This window comes from Genypterus blacodes, unplaced genomic scaffold, assembly GCF_046128005.1.
Source record: "Genypterus blacodes isolate CSIRO-AG114 ecotype Tasmania unplaced genomic scaffold, CSIRO-AGI_Gbla_v1 ptg000111l_1, whole genome shotgun sequence".
NCBI classification, from domain to species: Eukaryota; Metazoa; Chordata; class Actinopteri; order Ophidiiformes; family Ophidiidae; genus Genypterus; species Genypterus blacodes.
In genome coordinates this window covers 3,930,986-3,950,458 of record NW_027466915.1, presented here as the reverse complement: position 1 = coordinate 3,950,458, position 19,473 = coordinate 3,930,986, and the positions used below count along the sequence as shown (strand labels likewise).

The 19,473-nt window shown below is 44.4% G+C and overlaps 1 protein-coding gene across 1 annotated transcript; it reads right to left on the bottom strand.

Annotated features, from left to right (window-relative positions):
- Nucleotides 1-385: 385 nt before the first annotated feature.
- On the bottom strand, nucleotides 386-18,526 carry LOC143009321 (RNA-binding protein Nova-1-like). The gene is made up of 4 exons (XM_076161417.1): nucleotides 18,331-18,526; nucleotides 10,489-10,632; nucleotides 1,865-2,031; nucleotides 386-1,402 (listed from the first exon to the last, which is right to left on the bottom strand). The coding sequence occupies exons 1-4, from the start codon at nucleotides 18,524-18,526 to the stop codon at nucleotides 386-388; spliced, it is 1,524 nt and encodes a 507-aa protein (XP_076017532.1).
- Between the last annotated feature and the right edge of the window lie 947 nt (nucleotides 18,527-19,473).

The window sequence follows — 19,473 nt, the reverse complement described above, 5'->3', positions numbered from 1 at the left end:
TGAAATTGAACTCCAAATCAACAAAACAGAGAAAAAAGTAAAATCAAACAGCTATGAGGTTTTGGAGGAAGGTGAAGACTTGCGGTCTCACCCTTGAATCTGCAGCTTGGCAGTGGACCAGTTCAGCTTACTCTGATCACCATCGTCAAAAGGACTCGACACAAACTTTTAAAAAACATCAGGACATCAGTCCTAAAAACACATTCACATATCACACACACATATCTTGGTTGTCTCCCCCACCTCCTCCTTTGTGATTCTCTCATTTGATACTGAAATATTGAGCAGATATTTGGACGTTTTCTTTTTTCCTATTCGCTGTGACCCTCTTGATTCCTTTCAATCTCTGTCTTCATCCTTTCCTTCTTTCCTCTTCTTTTTCCTTTTAGCCCACCTTCTGTGGGTTGGTAGCGCGCACGCCCTGCTCGTAAGTGATCCGCTGGCTGATCAGATACTGCGCTGCTTGTGTAGCGGCTGGCGACCCTGTTATGGTAACTTTACGGTTCCGAGTACCAGGGATGAACTCTCCCTTTTTGGAGATCTGGATGCGGGCTCCTGTTAGCTCCTGGTACTCTACCAGCGTTTTCCCTCCTTTACCCAAAATGGCACCGACCAAATTCTCGGGCACAGCTATCTCAACCACGTCCTTGGCCCCGTCGCCCAGCTTTTCTGTTGCCAGTAGGGAGGAGGCCATCAGTGGGGATGAAGCATTTAGGTAACCATTGGAAGCCCCTGTAGCAGCAGCTAGAGAACCCAGGGAGAACCCACCAAGGCCTGCAGCAGGGTGGCCTGCGCCACCAGCGTCGCTGGCGTAGGAGGCCAGCAGGTTAGCCGCCGCAGCAGCAGCCGGGTTAGCGCTGGCTGCTACCGCAGCGAGGACTCCAGAAGCAGCTGCGGGGTTGAGACCCAGGCCCAGGGTATTAGTATTGTAGCCGTAGCTGGCCAGTGTGTTGAGAGCTGAGGTGATGGCCAGAAGATCATTGCCAGAGAAGCTGGACATGGCTGCAGGGAAGCCGCCCATTCCTGTCAACCCTGCCTGACCCAGAAGACTGGAGGCAGTGGCAGCTGCTGCAGCTGCGTTGGGCAGGACCTCGGCTGTGTTAGCGTAAGGGGAGCCGGTGGGGTTGGAGTTGGCTACTGGACCCGAAACATTGGAATAGCTTATGTTTAGGCAGCTGCTGCTCTGAGGATCCTCCTGGATCTTCTGCACTATGATCTCCACAGCCTTACGGTTTTGTTCAGGCTCACCACTGATGGTGACCACTCGCTCCTGAAGGTTGATGCCTTCGGGTTTCTGGGAGAGCTGCACCCAAGCCCCTGATTGCTCCATCACTGCTTTGACTGTGGCTCCGCCCTTTCCAATGATCAGCCCAGCTGTGCTATTGGGAACTATCAGTTTAGCCTGCGGAAAAAACAGACAGATTTAAATAGCGATCACATGTAGCAGGAGAGGAATGTAACATTATAAATGATCAGCAGACTTTATCTCTCACTGAGTCAGAGTACTACGCCAGCACCCACTTTACTCAGCGATTTGCTAATCCCAGGGGTTTAGGCTGCAGCTGCCACGCGACTCTGTCTAGTTATGAAAGAGTGGCGGTAAAAATAACCACATATACCTCACATTTTCCTGACCCAACCAGGCCGGGAGTCACACAAGACGGGTGACTAATAAACAAGGTGTCCTGTAAGTAGGCCTCTTTGTGCCACACAGTAGCTACCCACCCTTTGACCTTTGTCAGCATCCACTTCTGTCAGCCATTAACACACATTGTTTACAGCTGCTTTACCGACTTCTGACATGAGTAGGTTTACTGTGCATAAATACTGGAGCTGAGCCCGTGTTGACAATGCGGCATCTCACCTGTTTGACACGGTCAGGGTTGACAGTGGTCTGTGGCTGCAGTATGCTGACCGGCTCAGGTTTCTGGGCGCTCTGGGGCATCTCGCGAACCTTTTCCGCAATGAAGTTATGGACACCATTGAGGGCTTCGACTGTACCCTGAATCAGACAAACACGTTCTGTTGTTCCTATGTGGAGAAAAGAGAGGAGGACAGCATATGTGATCAGTTACTTCTAATGGTCTCTGAGCGAGTACAGACAACTGGCAAACAGACATCTGTGCTAGTCGAGGTTTGAGTGTCAAAGGGCAGGTATAAAATGTACACTGACGGCAATTAAAAATGCTCCGTGACATTTCAGAAAGAAGCCTGATTGCTAAGCAGCCCCTCTCTTCCTTCATTTATACAATCAACACAGAAACAGCTGAAAAGAAGAACCATGCTTGGTTTGCAAGCCACAGGGGGGAAAGGATTCCTCTTCAATGATGTAACTCTTTCAATGCTCTGGAACTGAGCCTGTACTCGTCTTGCAGCTCTAATAGACTAAATACACACTTGTTCCTCTCCTAAGCTCCTTTATTCACCCACATTGATGACCCAACTGCCATTCTGTTGCCATGGCAAAGGGGCCAGGCTGTAGTCCTTTTTACTTGCTTGAATGATTTTTTAAGCTCTCTCCTCTTTTTGTAGTAACCTCCATGGCGTGTTTTGTGTTTTATTTAAAGGACTTTTTAAAAAAGTCTTTAAAAAAAGTAGTGAGTTTGTGTTCAACGTTGTTCAAGTGACAAAACTTGAGGTCTATGCATATAAAAATGCATCCATAGGAACTTGACTGCCCTGTAGGTTCAGTTTTGTCCTTTTTTTCATGGTGGATAAATGTGCGTGTTGTTCACATGAAACTATTACAATATGCACGTGTTTTACTTTCTCCCTAAATTGCCTGCTTCCACATCTATGGCCTGTACGATATACTTAGCCAGAAAAAAATGGAAGGACCCTAAGGAGAGGCAACTCAAAAAGGGAGAGAGCCTCTCATGAGGGTTCTGCCATTTTTTCTAAAGAGGTTTTTCTTGCAATAAAGCTTAGGCCGGATTGGGAACCATTGTTGCTGTGAGAACCTGTGAAACCTTTTGAGACTTGGTTTGACCTTTTAACATATATTAACCATTTACACTTTATTTGTTTATGGTTTATAATGTCACATTGTTTTCTTAGATGAATTGATAGTTACAGTAAATCTGGCAGAGTTTGCAAAACCTGCCATATGGGAAACAGTCTGATAAGCCAGCCAGTGACTGTCACTGCTATATTTCATCTTTGGCATTTGCATCCGCATTTCAGTTATATCTCCTATTACAAGACTGAGCGGCATCCATCCCAATGTGTGCACTTGTTATCTATCAACACGTTGGAAAGAGCAAAAATTAAATTAATGAAATGAACGTGTTTGTGGCAAAATTGTACCACAGTTTCGTATTGGATTTTTAGTGTCACTGGGTTGGTTGAAGAGTATCAGAGCAGGACAGAAGAAGTCAAAATTATTACTTTAGTCTCCTATTTATGTTCTTGGTCATGTTTCAGTTATTCCAGACAATGTGAAATGTGCCTTGAATGAATGTGTTAGACATAGAGTCTGTCCACAAATTATTACTTATTTACTGCCTAACAGTGTTCAAATGCATTACAAACTGCAGCTTATACTGAAAGAGAAAGGCCTTAAACTGAAAATAAAGGAAAATGGGACCACACAAGATTTTGGACCCCACAGACACACAGTTGCTCTGTGACGTTTTAGCACACCTGCCTGTCATTCTTGGGTGACAGAGTAATAAACAAAAGACCAATTGATTTGACCTACCGTGCACTTTAATGTTGCTACATGCCAACATGCCCTTTTAGATGACATATGTTCTTCCATGTATTCATCATGTGACTTAACCATTATGAATTCAAAATTACAACGCATAATTTCATGAAGAAAATGCACAAATATTGACAGCGAAATGTGATTGTTTTCTTTTATGATCAATAGAAGACAAAGAGAAGTAGTTTTATCCAAGTAGGATGCCTTTTAAAGCCTGTTGGAAGGTGAAATGTAATGTTGGGATAGCAGGTGTTGAAGATGTGTGTATGCAGTCGACTATGATGGCTATTCCATGTCACCCTGAAGGAAATACTTTGGCTTTCAACTGCAACATCATCCTATCAAAGTATCTTTACCAGATGATTTATAAGTACACTATCTAAACTGGCTATACTTTCATTCTCCAGCTATGTCTTTGGTTAATTGCTTGCTTTTGCCTTTTCTCTGTCTTTGTAGATGAACAATCTGACGATACCTGCTACGGGGCTTTGAGTTGCAGCGAGAGTTATGTTCTCCTCTTGATGACAGGAGGTGGGAGAATTATGTCGGCGCCTCAGAGAGCACACAGCTCATCCTTCAGCTTTCCCTGAGAGACCACTGAGTCTCGGGTTAGATTGGTGTCTTCTATCTTTATGCTCAGGTGTAAGTATGGAACTTTCATCACTATCACCTAGTTGCTTGAGCTTATTTGGGTCCTCCTTATGCCTAACCTCTCCTGAACCAACCCCAGCTATCGTATCAGACATCTCACCAGTAACCATTAGTAAGTGTTCTTTCACATTACTGATGGTGTCGGGAATGTTGTTGTTGCCACCTTTTTGTATCATTTTAAAATATCTCTTAATGATAGGAATAGTTTTCAGTGTGTATTTCATTTCCAGTATATCAGGAGAAAAAGTGACTCAAAAACGTATATTGCATCACACCCTGACAAGATACCCGCCACAACTGTGACTACACAACACATAGTCTTTTTCTGGCAGTTAGTACAAATGAATTTAGCCCATTAAAGTCACACACTTTGCCCGAATGCTTGTACCTGCTTCTATTGAGCAGTAACATAGGTGAGTGTAATATCTTAGCAGTAAACTGTAGGCAGGAGTAGCATTCTGTGGGACATCGTGGAGGATTAGATAACTTCATTTGGGACAGATATAACATAGAACCTGATATCTGTGTCTCATATTAACACAACAGGGATTTTACTATTACACAAACACGACAGGCCTTTGGAAACTGTCAAGAGCCTACAAACTCTCATCTGCTAAAATTGCTCATAAAATTAAGTAAAGCAGTTTGATGTGATTTCACATTGATATAAGTCCTTCTAATCATTTGGTAAAAATAACTACTCCACAACACAATATACAGTGCAAGATTACAAGCTACATCGGATGTTTGAAGCTATGCACTTTCTGCATGTATTGGTGCTGGTTTTGTAAATGAACAGTTCATGTTCATATTGTGAGTCTTACTATGGTCAATTGATCTCAATTTGGGTCCTTGAATGCCCGGTGCTGATCACTGAAGACGCGCTTTGAAAGGTGCTATCAATCAATCTAGAATACAGACCTTAAATATGTCAAATTCTGCCCAAACAACTTCATGATTGTGGGATTTTAGACCCTGAATACCTCAATGGTAACACCACCCACAGTTCCTAAAAGTCTGCATCTTCACTTGGCTGCCATCATGCTAACATTCATGTCGGTGCAAGCTTTTCACTTACTGCACAAACATTGCCTTGCATGTAGTGTTGTATTACATAACAATACAACAATAATTACTGTTTATGCAGTTCAGTTCAGCAGTGCCACTCTAAGCAGTGGATGAATATGAACACCAAAGGCCCTTATGGTAGCTCTCAAAACTAGCGAGCAACATTAGCTAAGGTAGCTACTTTAAGCTTAACACAAAGCATCTTTATTAAATTACCATTAAAATTAATTTGTCAATTTTGTCAACATGCTGTGGAATGTGGAGCTACGTGGAAATATTGATGTATTTACAATAGCTGGATATAAAGGGTCTCATCTCAATCTATATACCTTTTTTTGACCATTTAGCCTCATCATAGCACCACATGCGTGTAACAGTGATGGTGCTTCATTTGATGTGGTTGTGTCAGTGAGCCAGCGTGTCCTGTGCCAAGACCCTGTTACACCTAAATGAAACACAGTCATGGTCGTTAATAGTCACAGCTGCAAATCACGGTGCCTCGTGTGAGAAAGGCCTTCATTGTAATTGCTATATATCCATGTAGTATGTGATGCGCCCCCTCAATTAAAGAAATAAAGTAGATTTAAGACACCTCCAAGGAGATTTAAATAAAGGTTCTGGCTATACCTGAATCTGGTGCAGGTTTTTTCCAAAGCTCTTCCTGTCTAGTACTGTAACCAGTGAGCTCCTCTGGCTCCAAAAATGGTAAAGAAAAAAGAAAGCAAGCAAGCCCTGGCTTTGTTTGTGCGTTAAAGGTGTTGTGGGTAAATAATAATGAAGTGAGTCTAGTCGAGAAGCTGGTAACCCGACTCCACTGACTCCTGTCTGACCACTGCCAGGGCTTAGCGTCGAGTCAACACTACTGTTTTGGGAGTCCGTTGAAACAGGGTGCTGGTGTCGCATCAGGAGCCACAGCTTATAATATAACCATGTTGTATGTTTTTTTGTGCTGGTCCTAGTTTAATATCAAAACAAACATTAAAATTGCTCCAGGAATGCCCATGCCCCGAGAGTCCTGTCACATCCTTTATAAACGTACATCTGATGGTTTGCTTGGGTATTCAACTCTGTGTCATTAGTCATGGTCAAGCGGTAATTACCTGTGGACAGAAGTGGACAGGATAAGCAAGTACCTCAAAAGATGGGACTTGAAATGAGCAGCACAAAGGAATCCTGTGAATTACAAATGAGTGAAGGAGGCTGCATAATCATTCCAGCATAGCCTACACGCTGCAGCAATCAAAGGCAAGTCAGGTGCTTTCTTTGACTGCATGGAGTGTATTCCAAATAGTACTGAAAGCCTTTGCATCAGTGACATAGGCAGACAAAGGCTAGTCTGGTAGGATAAAGTCTCAGCATACTGACTGGGTCTCAGGAACATTAGGGGGCAAAGAAGCACTAAATAATGTTTGACTCTGCCTGTCATTATCGTCCCAGTTAGCTCTGCTGGAAGTGTGAAGACTGGGTGTCAGTTCTCAGCAGTGGGCTCCGGATCAGAAACATATTACAATGACTCATGATTCTTGCAGCATTCTATGAAACATATCATGCGTTTTTATTTGACGTTTCTGGATTCTGAAGCATGGGTTTGAAATGACTACGGAAACAAATCAGAACAGATCAGAGTTGAGATAAGTCTGCGGTAATGCCAAGCTTCAGACTTACCTGAGGACTAAGCACCACTCACGACCGGGAGTGTCTAATGAGTCCCACATGACTTTCTAGCATTTACTGGAAAACATTCCTTACTGCCTCAAAATCATGTTTGAGCGTGGCATTAACACACTCAGACAACAACAGGGGACACATTGGAAAACATCATTTACAGAAACTGAACTTAACTGTCCGAATGTGGCGCCTAGAAATGGAGTTCTACTCAGAATACACATAACTTGCAAATCTTACTCACTTAATGTTTATACGTGGCTAGGAAATGTAACAACAGTTTATGTGGTTATCATCCCTAAAAGTGAGTAGCGTAGCTGCTAACATCAACTAGCCATAGCCTACGTATGTTGCAGTAGTAGCTTGGATGTGCATCATTGACTGACGCTTCCTCACAACAGAGACTGCAGCATGAGTTTGGCTAATGTGTACTACGTAGATGATGCAGCAGAAACCTTTGCTCCATCCAACAGAACTTTAACACAAATGTTAAGCTGCTAACAAGCTGTATGAGGCTTTGTAACACCTCAGGAGGGGAATCCACTCCATCCATTAGTTTGGAATTCCCTCCCCTGACATAATCATCTTATCATGACCCAGTGCAAGCAAGCAGCAATGGCATCACCCTATAGTGACCATTAGTTAAGATATATGTTGAGATCCGTGTTCCCTTAATGTGGTTTTTTTACTTTGTAAGCTCTTTTTAGAGGAAAAAAACCCTCATCCTACACCCACTGGACCTGTGATTTTCCAGTATGAGGTCACATATTGTGGCTGATAATGATAAGATAATCTAAACCATAGGGCCAGAGTGTATGACATCACATTTCATCTGTTCGTGCTGTAGAATGTTAGCCAATGCTTGGTCCTGGGCTCTTGGCCAGCTGTACAAAGCAAAGGGTTTGGAGTTTAGTTTCCAAGTTTATGCTCAAATCAGGAACTCTCACAGCTCTGGCTGCAGCTGCTTTAAATTGTAGATGTGTCAACGTAGGTGTGTGTGTGTGTGTGTAGGTGTGTGTACTGTATGTGTTGATGCACAGTATGAGTGGGTGAATGCATAGTGCGCTGCTTTTATGTAGGCTTAGAAATCCAGCCCTGACACAGTTAACGCAGGTTGGAATCAAACACTTACAACGGAGGAAAGTCCAAGTAAGTGTTCTGGGAGGCGTGCAAACAAAAAATTTCTGTTGTTGGATGATGTCATCATATCTGGCTTTAACCCTCCCGAATACTGGGAACCAAAAGCTGAGAGAAACAGTGAGTGGGGAGGAGGAAAGAGGAAACTTGGCTTGTGTCGGAGCAGCTTGAGTACAGCTGGGGCAGGGTCACGTCCACAGACAGAGATTGAAACAAGCTATTTCTGCTCTTGCCCCCTGTCCCCTCGCTCACATACAATCATGCATCATCCACACCCTTCACTATCTCCAGTCATCTATCTCAGTTCGTCACAGCAGGGCCGAGTTGCACGCTTCCCATCAGGACCTCTGAATTCGCGGTTTTATGTCTTATTCTGACGGATGGGAGATTTGAGGTGGGTGGGAATCTCAGACTGAGGCCGTCGCACTGAGGATTGCAGGAGAAAATGGCTGCATTGGTTGTTGTCCCTTGATTTCTCTAGTGTGCGATTGTGCTGTGGTTGGACTGTCCGCAGGCTGCTGCAGGATGAGGGATGAGGGCGTGAACTGTATGTAATGGCATTTGCATGCTGTATTAGCATAAGCGCAGGTAATTCGACACTGGGGAAAGGTAAATGTAGGTGATGCGTTTGCCATGCTGAATCATTTGCCTTTTATTAAGGTCTATTTCTTATTGTTATAAATTTGCATAGACTAAATACACCTGGATCTGTTACGGAGCCTCTCAGCCCGCACGGATGCTGGTACTGGTAAAAGCGTCTCTCGACTAATGTATAGTGTACGGTGGCAGTCGTTTCATTTTACGTCTGTGAACCAGAACAACCGCCCAATCAAATGCTCGCCAACACACTCTCCCTGAACTCCTCTTCTCACTCATCACGGTAATGAGTAGGGGGGATGGGCAGAGCAGGTGGTGGCCTATGAACACATCCACAAACCCAAAAGAGAAATAAGGATACGTATCACTCCTCTTGTTGGCTCCTGTGCCAGTGGAGTAGCTGTAATTCACTCCTCCGAACACTTGGACTCGGGTGTGGAGAATTTCAAGCAGTGCTCTGGGAACACGCGTTCTTTCATCATGGCTAAGTGAAACACGCAGGAAGGAGTACAGCAGGGCTCGTCCTTCCTCCCCCCTCTCTGCCAGCACTCACTCGTTCTTTGCCACGTTTCAGGCCAGTCCAATATATCTTTATAACATGAAACTCCAAACACTGATGTCGTGTTTCGGCCGCGTTGTGCTGATTCCTCTTTCCTTTTCTACATAAACAACAATCGAAGGACTTACTCCTCTATTTTCGGGTACAAGCTGAGGTCGTGGGGAGGATGAAACAATCAAAGTAGACGTGAAAAAATGTTCTGGCAGATATGATTTCTGTTTTTGATTTATGGAGGTGTTTGCTGAGGCAGCCAGAGAACTGACTGTGAACACGGCACCAAAAAAAACCAACATGAGCATTTATCACATGCGTATCAAGTGCGACTCGTATTTCTGAGCTGATGTGCACTGCCGCCTATTTTCTATTTGAAGAGGCAATAATATGTTTTTGAATATATTCTAGATTGAATAGGGCTAAATGGGACGTATTGGCTTCTATCAGTTATCACAGCAAACATCTGGCGCTAATAAGCAGCGAGACGCTCAGCACCTGTTATTCTTCAGCAGGTTGAAGCCTCTGAGGCATGAAGGACAAACACTCAGACTTCTGTACGACTCCGGCGTCTGTGTTTAGAGGATAAGAGGCTTCAGCTCTGACCTCCATCCAACAGGAGGGTCACTTGCATGCAGGAGCGTCACTCCCTGGTTGCCACTCTCAACGAGGCATTGCGGTACACTTACAACTTTCAATATACGCTACGTGTCCTCTGCGTCACACAACTTGCTCCGCTTTTTCCAGGAGCAAAATGGAAGCCGTTTCCATTTTTTCAGTTCTTGTAACGCGTGTAATGTGCCCCTGCAAAGAGAGGTGCAACCTGCTCGTCGGGGAGCTTAATTGGAAGTGGAATTGCCCTCGAACGCCGCATCTGACAGCTGTAACATCTACATGTGTGTTCAGTCCCTCAAGGACATAAGCATAATGGAATGCAAGGTGTTTACAATCGGCGCGTGATTAAAATGGACTGCACAGAGCAAAACCAAATAAAGAGAAAATGTGACCTGCTTTCCTTCTTTCATCGAGCCACTGAATCATACAGCTCCTCTCATACATAAGCCTCATATACGTACATGCTGATCGATTTTAATTACTCATTGTTTATTCTTACCTGGGTAGAAGTCTTTGGATTTGGACAGTTTAATGGTGGCGCCCGTCTCTTTCTGTAGTTGTACAATGGTCTGGCCACCCTTGCCAATTATAGAGCCGGCTGCATAGCTGGGGATCAGCACCTTCAGGAAGTACTCACCCTCCTCTGGGGGAGAGAGAGAGAGACACAAAGAGTTGGGAGAGGGTCACATCTCATAAAGTGGCTCTGCACATCATCATATACGCCTAAATGGTGCCCAACCCCCCAAAACCCTGAACAAGCAAAAATTCCTAATGGGAATACATTGTGCTGTGTAGCATTGGCATATATGTGAGAAAGGCAATTACACGTCTGGTGTCTATGTTCGACGCTGAAGGGAAAACGGTTTTGCCTTCAGCGCATTCACATTGTATCAGAGATCCGTGACATGTTCCGTGTCCTGTCCCAGATTTCTTGTAGAGTAAATGATGACCTCCTTTCTCGGTTTGCAGAGGTCTAATTTTAACTGTTTTCAAGGAGTTTTAGCAACCTCTGACAAAACACACAACCCAGGCCAATGTTCATAACCACTATTTACACACAAATAAAACACATGCGAAGGAGCAAAACACCTGAAACACTGCGCGCAGATACACAACAAGGCCTAATTGCAAACATATGAAATCATTATCCACACAGTCCACATATGCCAATACTGCATGATCCTTAGTAATGAATGAAAGTACAGAGAGCATATGGGAACCAATCCTGCAGCTTTGTTCGACGGGTATACTGCCAAGACAGCCTAAATCTCCTCCATTTTGGATGGGGCTTGTGTGGCTTAGAGTGGCTTGTAGCAGTCAGTGATTGACTGTATGTCAGTTTAAATCTTTTGTGTCTTTCTGTTGACAAAGTTTCTTTCTTTTATTGCTAATTAAGACGCGTTCAGCACTAAGGTGAGCAAAGCGTCTGTCCAAGAAAAACCCGGGTTAAACTGAGCGTGTTGATTGAGCACAAAGCAATCAGTCAAATACTGAGCTTGGACACTGTTGACCTGAATACAAATAAAGTACCTGACTGTGCCAACAGTACATCACAAATATTCTATTTTTAGATGTGGACCAACTGCGATTCTCTGCTTAATACAAATACCGTACGAATGACATCATGGTAAACACTCAGGTGCGTACTTGCAAAGCTGTGGCGCCACTACGGGAGTAGTCAAAAAAATCTCTGCATGCTCATTTCGAGACAATGACGTCATGTTCGATTCATTTCAGCTGCTTCAACGGTGACGTCATTTACTCGAGTCCATCTTGGTAAAACGAGATTTCTGACACAACCTTCTACTTGAGCGTAATACGATTCCCGATTCCAGATGAAGACGGCAGTGCCACGGGGGCCGTCGCCGCTATGTTTTATGAAGGGTATTGAATGTGGGGGGCTTGTCCGGCATGGTGCACAGGAAAGATGGATGGATGGAGATGGATCACTGTACTGAGACCAACCTGTTGCCTCAGTAATACACTCATTAGATTCAGATCAGAATGAACATGGCACTGTGACATTCAGGAATTTCACAGCCTACACATTAGCTCTTGTCCTTATTGCATTAATATGCCCCTCATGTTCCATTCAGACTCTGCTTGTTTTTGTGCACACAACCCCATAATCACTGTCTCTGACAATTTTTCAGACAATGACATGTCTAGTTCACGGTATTTCACTTTTCATTGTGATAAATTGACCAGGTTTGTTGGTGAAATCCCAAACCAAAGAGCGAATCATGTCTATGTGAAAGCAGAGACATGACATGAAACCCCAAGCACGTAAGATGGTAAAAAGGTTCATAGTGGTCAAAGCGTAATTATGGAGAACATGCTCAAAGCCATTATATAGATGAGAGTGGCAGTTATAGTCATTGCTGTTGCTTTTGCTACTCTTGAATTTCCATGCTATATTGCAGTCATCTGTCCATTTTACCCCCAATGAATGACAATAAAATGACCTTGGTGAAAAAAGATTGTGCATGACAGACATGGTTAGCATTCAGCTTTTCACTGCTTGGCACTATTCCGTGATATTTGGTGCTGTAGTCCTCCAAAGAATTTCAATTTCTGTGAGGCTGACTGCAGAGTCCAAATATCCAAAGACCTGTTGTTGACAGACAAGCCCAAACCCACTGCGTAACTTTCTGCTCATCTTCAACCGGAGTAAAGCCAGCAGGGGAGGAAGCCACTAAGATTCCCTCCATTGCCCTCACAGCCACGTTTGCTGTCATTAGTCAATAATTAATTCTGTCCTAGTGTCTGAGATCACAGTAACAGGTTTTAATGGCGTCATGTGGTAGAGTAAACATGGCAATCTGTTGCTGCAATCCGCCAGGGAATGGGAGCAGTGAGGCACATTGGAGAACTCAGCCAGTGGGGTGTTAGTTCAAACCCCTGATTCCAATACTGAACGGATGGCTTGGAGGAGAGACCAGGACGCTGAGCCAAATGTGTTTAGTTAAGTCACTCAAGGGGGGTGGGTCAGGAGGAAATGCCTTGTGACCGTCCTCCCTCCTTCTCACTACCCCTCCACGTACCCACTCTGCATTTCAATGGACTAACCTGCTGCTGACAGGCAGCAAGGACGATGGAACAAAAATGAGCAACAATAGAAAAAAACGAGCTTAAGGTGTATGAAAATGTAGTTTAGCATGATAGATCAATTCAACAAGTCAGACAAAAAGAGTTTGCGGCTTACCCATTCTGAGATCTGCTGGTTCGAGTCCTCTGTCAGATCGCCATCAATGCCGGGGCACAATCTCAAAAGGGTATCTTAACATTAGCCTCGGCATAGGTGCAATGGTTGTGTTGAGGAATGCGGCCAATCGACCTTTTTCACCGAGGTCTAATTCATCAGTGGGTGCAGAAAAAGAGATTTCACCGCATCATCCGAGCCATGCCTGCAGCTGGCCAGAGCCTCAATTGTCTGAGAAAATGCTAATGCAGGCTCTCAGTGTTTTCAGTGAAAGACGGCACGCATTGTTCAAGCCTGCATCGGTTTGAAGGGGGGGGTCTTCCCTGCCGCATCACCCTTTTCACTGCTCTCATCCATATTCATCGAGTGGCCTGTCCGTCTGCAGCAGCACGCGGGACTGACGCCTCCGCCGGCCAATCACAGCCCTCCTCCCTCCGGCGCGTCATATCCCCACCCCCCGATGCCGGTCCCAAAAAATTGAATTTTCTCCCCTACTCCGCCTCTTTTGACGCAGCACTATAAAGTACGGCAGTTCATTCACTCACTTTTTGGCGGAAAGTGACAAAAGGTGAAGTGGCTAAGGAGAGCGAGCTTCGGCGGTGAATGAGAAAAGCATGTGGAGTGACCTTCAACAGTGGCTGAAGAGGTGTATGGATAACATAAGCAAATGATGGAGGAGGCGGAGGAGGAGTGATCGGAGACGGCGTGCCTTACGCCACCCCCTCCTTTCCTCCTTTCCCCCACCCCCAATCCCTTGGACGGCCATGTTTGAGAGGGCGGAGGGGCTCATCAACCATTGCAAATGGCAGTGCCGCAGAATGGTGGAGGGGTGTGATGAAGCCAATCACTACGCCTATAAATCTTACACAGAGAGGTATCTTAAGTGTGTGTATGTGTGTAAAGACTGCAACATGCGCGTGTGTGAGCAGCTGGGTGTAGACACAACGGCCCAGCTCCAATAAACGCTGCTTTCCAGGGATCTTGGTAAAAAAAAGGAACCCCTTTTTCTCTTGGCAGCTTATCGGTTTTGTCTTAAAAATTTGATCTCAAATCGCGGCCCCCCGTTTTGATTAGGGAGTGAACGCCTTTCTAGAAGATTCTAGCGGTCTCGTTCACTGAGGGATGCTCTATTGTATAGACATCGCCTGCACTCCCTCACAGTCTATCTATCTCTCCCTTTCTCTCTCTCTCTCTCTTTCTCCACTGTGCTCGGTCCTCGTTCTCTATCGCGCTCTCTCATTCTCTCTTTCGCTGCCACCTGGCAAATTCACAGTCCACTCACGTCACATCACTCTGCAAGGGCACCTGTGTCCTTCCCACCACGAAAATAAATAAAAAAGCACTGCTTACATTCCTGTGCCAACCTTTCCATTAGCAACGTGAGGAGATCATACCTAATCCTTCAGCCACACAACCTTACTGAAGGCACATGTGATGCGATGCAACCTGGGCTCAGAGTATGGGTAATTAAAAAAGAGGAATAAATGAAAGATGTTCATTTGGAGGAGGGAAGGGCAATGCTGATGAAAGAAGAGTAATTTCCCCCATTCAGTGGGGCTCAATTGTCCTCCACCTCTAAATGCACAACAAGAGGCTCAGCACGAAAGAGGCACAGGCTTTCTTCTCTTTGTTGGAGCTGCCAGTCATGTTAATGATCAGTTCAGTAGGAATAATGTGATCAATATCAGACATAGTCGAGGGGTTGGTGATTATAGGGATGGCTGCGGATTATCAGGCTGTCTCGCAGTACTGCCAGACGAGCTTTGCATTCACGATGTTACATGTAAAGCATGAAGGGGCACGGAGAGAATGGAGCTGATGGTAAAACACAATCTGCAACACAGGCCGGCAAACGGCATGATGAGGAAACAAATGAGTGTGTGGCAGGCATTCCTCCTGAGCCGTGTGTGTGTGTGTGAGTGTGTGTCGAATGTGCATACAGAGAATGGTTGTGCTATGTATGAATTTGTCTTAAAGAAGAACAGAGCTATCATAAAGAGGAATGGATTGGTTGCTAATTCACTGCTATTTAATCCATTTGTGGTTTGCTACTGCACTGCAGACACATTTAAGGGTTTCTGCAGTCGATAAAATCCCTTAAACATCCTTATAATAGGTCCTGTAGATTATAACATACATGGGATCGTGTGTAAAATGCTGCTTGGTTCGACTGTTAAAGCCAATGTCTGTCTATTTTTAAAATGGTACAAATACAGATTATAACATGATTTTTGTTTGTTATCAGTATGATTATTCAAACCCTATATTATATATGTTATCATGGACTTTTCTTTACAATGATTACTATTTTATCAATTTCTGACAGTTCCAGGTCAGCATTAGATACAGTATCTATACAGAATATTGTTCAAATCCATATATCCCTTCTCCACACACCTTAAACATTGTTTCCTTTGTCCTTTATCTGCCTGAAAATGGTATCGGCTTTTTGGCAAATATGCGTCCAGTCAAACAGGGGCGTAACTAATAACATCTCTGATGGCTGCATTCCATTCAGGTGTGCTGGTGCCAGAGCTGGAGCTTTGTGCATGCTGGGTTACTGGCACAGCTAAATGGAACACAGTCCTGATTAACATTATTAGTTGCACCTGTGCTGTTTCTGCTATTACAAGTCAACATGAACCTCACTACAACAGAAGACCTTTAAGAACCTGTGTGTGTCTCCCCACCTAGGACCTCAAAATAGGTTAAGTGTTTAAAATATGATATTAACGTGTTCATCTTGTTTGGTATTGGAATTTAAATACAGATTAGAACAACATGACAATGTTATTAATGGGATTCCATATTGTTGGAGGCCAGTTTGAAGCATTACGCTTCAAATATTGCTTTTTATTGCCACATTAGCAGTCGCATATAAATACATCATAGCTGTGACACTGAGGTCTTGGAAAAATGTGTAGTCAAGAAAAATTAAAAGGAGAATTTATTAATGATTTCATTGTAGAAATGACGCAGTAAACAATCACATACGTTTAAATTAGTTGTGTATCGTTACTATTTGTTGGCAATTTTCCATATGCAATTTCACACCATTTAGCCATTTGTATCACTGGAGTAATTGCCTGAGCTGACCAAATTTGCTGCATGCTCAATCTGAGCCCTGGTGATGCTACGATTTCATGGCCGCAGCTCTCTCAGAAGCAAGGCTGTTTTTTCGGGGTGCTAATGGAGGCAGGATGAATCTACTAGTGGCACAAAGGTCTGCAAAACTGAAATTACATTTCTGAAGTGTGGCGAAGATGCAGTCGTGCTGGTGCTATCATCCAGTGACTGTGTGTGTGTGTGTGTGTTTGTGTGTTTGTGTGTGTGTGTGTGTGTGTGTGTGTGTGTGTGGGGAAAGAGAGAGACAAAGCAAACCGCACAGACATATGGTGAAGGAACTGACAATTCTCTGCTGACATCCAATTAACATTAAGCTCTTGTAATAAGTGGTCCCTATGAGCTGGATACCACCATAATGAAAAGCTCAAATGAGATGTGCAGATACAGGGACAGATTGAAGATTGAAATTGGGAAATATTCTCTTATATATTACAGGGATATTCACCCAGTGACGTACCATCAATAGATGCAATTTGGCCTGGATGTGGATAAGGATGGAGGAAGTGTTGTGGATTGTTCAGCCTAAGACATCAATGAAACCAACAATCGTCTCCAGGAGGTACAACAAATTCCAATTACTTCATTGCTCCAAATTCTGCATATTAAATATTTATACATTTCAGCATTTGAAACCTGTCAGTTAGTACATTCTGCTAACAGTGTGGCATGAGAGGACATGGATGTAACAAAAACACCACGCAGATGCTGAAATGCGTCTCACTCTGCACCCTATAAATAACACGTGTTCGATGGGAACCTTGGCTGCGGCTGGTGATGAGTGTGTACCCTACTAGTAATGCAGGGTTGTTGGTTTTCGCCCACCTTATTAACCCACTGTGAGCTGATTATAACACACACACGCACACACACACGCACACACACTCGCACACACACTCGCACGCACACACCTGCTCTTAGCATAGGCCTCCAGATCCAAAGCAAAACGTTTTTTCCCACAGCTCTGGCCAGCCATGTAGCACAAAAGTGTGTGTCACTATCCGTCTAAAATCTCCTCACTCAGCTGTCACTGGACCTACAAAACCCATCATCCATTTCATGTGAACACAGCAGCTCTATGATTCCTCTCGCGCCGCTCATGTGGGTGTTGAGACAGAACGGTCAGACAGTAAAGGATGGATGTATTTGTTCCTTTTTCTACCAAAAAAAATCTGCTCGTCTCTCTATTCTTTTTCACTGTCCAAATCTTGGATCGGTGGTCGTGAAAGCATCAGAGTTTGAGTGATGTGTGAAACTTAAGTGTCTTTCAGCTTCTACCATTCATTTCATCCATTCAAACAAAGGTGCAGGGGACTCGCAACTAATTTCATCCATACAATTCATTTACAGGATATTAACAATAAGAGACAGATGATGCTGTCCTGTCCTGTTAATACAGCTGTGAGGCTTCTAGTGTTATAATTTATTCTCACATGAAACGCCATAATAGGTTGAAAATAGAAAATGCTGATGTAAGCAGGGGAAACCTAAGATACACCATCAACACTGAACTTCTGACCACTTCACTTGTTCCCCTTTGTCATATTATCCCTCTGAGAACCTTCTCCTAGAGTGCCCCCCTTCACACACACACACACACACACACACACACACACACACACACACATCCTACCACCTGCACACAAGGAGAGAAAGGGAGAAAGAGACACACACTCATCACTTTTGCACTGAATGAGTTCATGACTTCAAACCAAAACCTCCAGATGTGGAGCTGAAAGGTGATTGGGTTCGATCCAAACAGACCACCGGGCTGCTCGCTCTCTCTCTCTCTCTCTCTCTCTCTCTCTCTCTCTCTCTCTCTCTCTCTCTCTCTCTCTCTCTCTCTCTCTCTCTCTCTCACACACATGTCGCTTTCTTATGAAGTAACGGTCTGCATTTTGTTTCAAAGTGAGAAGTGTGCAGGTGTTGTGTTGTGTGCAGCCGTGTCTCTCTCTCTCTCCCTTTCCAAACACGCTTTCAGCCGGGCGGATGAGCGGTTTTGGTGTCCGTTCTTACCTCCGGTGTTGGTGCGTTTGGTACAACCGGCCTCCTCCGCCGGAGTTTCCAGCGGTCGCTTGCGGGAGTCCGGGTTCTCCGCCTCCATGAGGGGCTGCTGTTGCTGCTGCTGCAGGTTGTGGAGGTTGTTGGGATTCGAGTAGATCCCGTTATGGTCCACCGCTGCTCCGCCAACACCACCACCGGCCATCATCATCTTTTCACCCGCGAAGTGTGAATCAGGAATATGCGCTATTTGTCCACACAGCGCCCCTCACCGCAGCCGCCGCCACATAAGCCCGATAACGCGCACCGCGATATCAACGACAAGTTTTTTGGGGGGTCGTTTCCGTTTTAAGATTGCAGGGGGGGTGGGGGGGAAACAGAACAGCAGTGGGATTCTGAGTCTCTCCTGTGTGTCCTGTCCTGCCGTCTCTCACTGCGCTAAATATAAAGATCCCATTGAGTGAAATGCGCTCATTTAACGCGCCGCTCCAACTGCATGCCTCCTTAATATTGACGCGTCTCGGAATAAAGCAGCACAACAGTCTGGATGTGATCAGCCATTAAACAAGTGGAGCAGAGAGAGAAAGGGGGGGGGGGGGGGGAAGCAAAGGCGCTGTGGTGGATTTGTGTGTCATCTTCACGCCGTGTTCCTCTGGGTTCCTCCTCACTGTGATAAGTGCAGCTGTTGTTATTGTTGCCTTTGTAGTGCCAGAGCGGGGAAAGATAGAGTTTAAGGGCTCCAGAGAGGACGACACTGCCACTGACCGGTAAAAAGACGAGACCAGTACAGCAAAGAGCGTCAAGTGTCTCAATTACAACTGATTCCATTTACTGCTATTTTGTTATTTGTTCTTGATTTACTTTTGTATTTTACATTTATTTGTTGTTGTTGTTCTGGACTTGTTTTAGTTTTTCACCCTCAAAATGGAGATGAATGTGTTAAATAAATGTTAAAACATCCGGTCTCATGTCTCGTGTCATTAAATCTCAGCCCCTCAAAATAAATCTCAATCAATTTATCGTATTGGTGGTGAGATCATGATTTGCATTGAAACATTTCTCTCGAAATTTCAGTGTTGAAGCAAACCAGTTCAGTCCAACCGTCTCAACACTTAACAAGTTCATTTGTGATATGAGACATTACTTTGCAAAGGAGAA